General features: G+C 57.9%; 1 protein-coding gene across 1 annotated transcript in view; it reads right to left on the reverse strand.

Annotated features, from left to right (window-relative positions):
- Nucleotides 1–1,154: 1,154 nt before the first annotated feature.
- CLSTN3 (calsyntenin 3) overlaps nucleotides 1,155–2,242 on the reverse strand; it is a 30,993-nt gene continuing 29,905 nt past the window's right edge. The window contains exons 20-21 of the mRNA XM_010835676.1: nucleotides 2,129–2,216; nucleotides 1,155–2,035 (exon numbers count right to left, since the gene is read on the reverse strand). Of these exons, the coding sequence (XP_010833978.1) occupies nucleotides 1,895–2,035; nucleotides 2,129–2,216 (229 nt within the window). The 3' untranslated portion in view covers nucleotides 1,155–1,894. The remainder of the gene's footprint in view (nucleotides 2,036–2,128; nucleotides 2,217–2,242) is intronic.

Raw genomic sequence — 2,242 nt, forward strand, 5'->3', positions numbered from 1 at the left:
CAGGTCTCTGGCTCAGGTAACAGGGAGAAAGGTGAAATGGACAGAGCAGAATCTGGGCCAAGGTTGCATCTGAAGTACAGGATGCCCTAGTGGAGCTGCCAACAGGTAGTTGGGTGGGAGGTCTACATGGACATTAACACATGGCCGGTAGCTGAAGCCAGGGGCCAGGATGGGTGCCTGGCAGAGGTAAGACCAGGCATGGGTGGCAGAGCAGTGGGCCAGTAAGCTCCGCCCCAACCCCACTGCGTCCACAAGGACCACCGAGAAGTAGGGATAACATGTGTGTGTGTGTGTGTGTGTGTGCACACGCGTGTGTGTTCAGTCATGTCTGACTCTTTGTGACCCCATGGACTATAGCCTGTCAGGTTCCTCTGTCCATGAGATTTCCCAGGCAAGAGTACTGGAGTAGGTTGCCATTTCCTTCTCCAAGGGATCTTCCCAACCCAGGGATCAAACCCGAGAGCATTGGCAGGTGGATTCCTTACTGACTGTGCCACCTGAGGTAACATGACTGATACTCTAAGCCCCTCATCTCACACACAGTAATTAAGACCTGGGTCCCTGGTCTTCCCTGGGGCCAGGACACCATAGGAAGGATGCTCCGTCTACAGCGTACTCTTCTGAAATAACCCCATCTGGTTCCTGCCCCTTCTACCTGGGGAACACCTCTCAGAGCCCGTTCTCTCTTATTACAAACAGCAGGACTGGGACTTCTCTGCTGGTCCAGTGGTTAAGACTCTGTGCTTCCACTGCAGGTGGCACAGGCTCAATCCCTGGTGGGGGAACTAAGCCCACATCCCGCAAGGTATGGCCGATAATTAATCAATTAATTAATTTTTAAAAGGAAAACCCCTTTTTAAAAAACAAATAGCAGAGTTGCCTGCCCTCTCCCCCTCGACTCCCCTGGGGCTGGGCACACAGGCACCCCAGGTGAAAAATTTCAAGACATGGGGGTGATAACAATGTCCTCCACAAAGCCCTGGCGTATGCAGCATCCCCTCAATTGTTTGTATTCTTCCCGGGGTGCAGTGGAAGCCATCTGATCCTGGCGACAGCACCCAGAAAACCAGCCCTGCCCCTCACTTCAGCTCAGAGACCCCAGAGCGGCCACCCACAGAGCACCCACCAGGGATCAAGCAGGCCAGAGGCAGCTGACCAGGCTTTTTTCCAGTTGTTTTATTTGAAAACCCTAGGGTGTGTCCCCTCCCTCACACACCCACCACCCGACCCCCACTCCCACCCCAGGACGTGACAATGCCACACGCACACAAGGTTGTGAGCTGCACACGGAACACAGGGGCTGCGCTCACGACGACATGAAAAAATATACATTATGTATAATCCAGCCAGGGCCCCCATCCCACTCCCACCCCTACAACCCAGCCACAGCCAGGCCTCGGAGAGGGGGGGACAGGAGAGGAAGAGGAGGGAAGGGGGCCAGGAGAGGAGGGGATCCCCGGAGTGAAATGGAAAGGGGGGGCTCGTTAAGAGAAGCAGAGAATGCCTGGCCAGGGGGCTCCATGGACAGGAGAGAAGGTAAGGGCAGGGGACCAGGTTTCCTTCAGTACCCCCCCCCACCATATAGCACATGACTGGTGGGGGAAGAGACAGATGTGGGTCAGCAAAGGGGGTGGCTGCCTGGCGACAGAGAAGGCAGCCAGAATCTCCCCCACCCGGGAGTAGGAGCCCAGAGGCATGGAGCAGGGGTGGGCTGGGAGCTGAGGGGGAGGGTCGGGCTCTGGTGGGCCCCCCGATTCTGAGATTAGGAGAGGACTCTTCTAAGAGCTCTCTCCTCCACCCCACCGGGTCTCTCTCCTCTAAGAAGGTCCTTCTGTATCTTCGGTGTGTCTGTCTCACCGGGATGGAATTCTCTGTCTGGGGAGGGGCGGAGGCCTCAGTAGCGGTGAGGGGGGGTCTCGATGATGCGTCTCTCATCGCTGCTGGGTGAGTCGGCCGCCTCCGAGTCGCTGCTGTCCTCGTCGTCCTGCTGGCCGCCTGCAGCGCCCGCCACGCAGACCTGCCGGCTCTGGTAGGACTGGAGAAGGGTGGCGAGGGGGTGCTCATTGGGAGTCTTCCTGCTGGGAGTGTGTCCCAGCTGCACCCTGACTCTGCCAGGCCCCCCACTCACCTCCATGGGGTTCACGATAATGGTGAGAGCTGAGTCATCCCAGAAGAGATCGGGATCCTTGGGGTCGCTGGAGGCCCCGGGAGGCCCACTGGACCCCGAGACACGTCGGGCCAG

Source organism: Bison bison, unplaced genomic scaffold (assembly GCF_000754665.1).
Source record: "Bison bison bison isolate TAMUID 2011002044 unplaced genomic scaffold, Bison_UMD1.0 scf7180017845551, whole genome shotgun sequence".
NCBI lineage: Eukaryota > Metazoa > Chordata > Mammalia > Artiodactyla > Bovidae > Bison > Bison bison.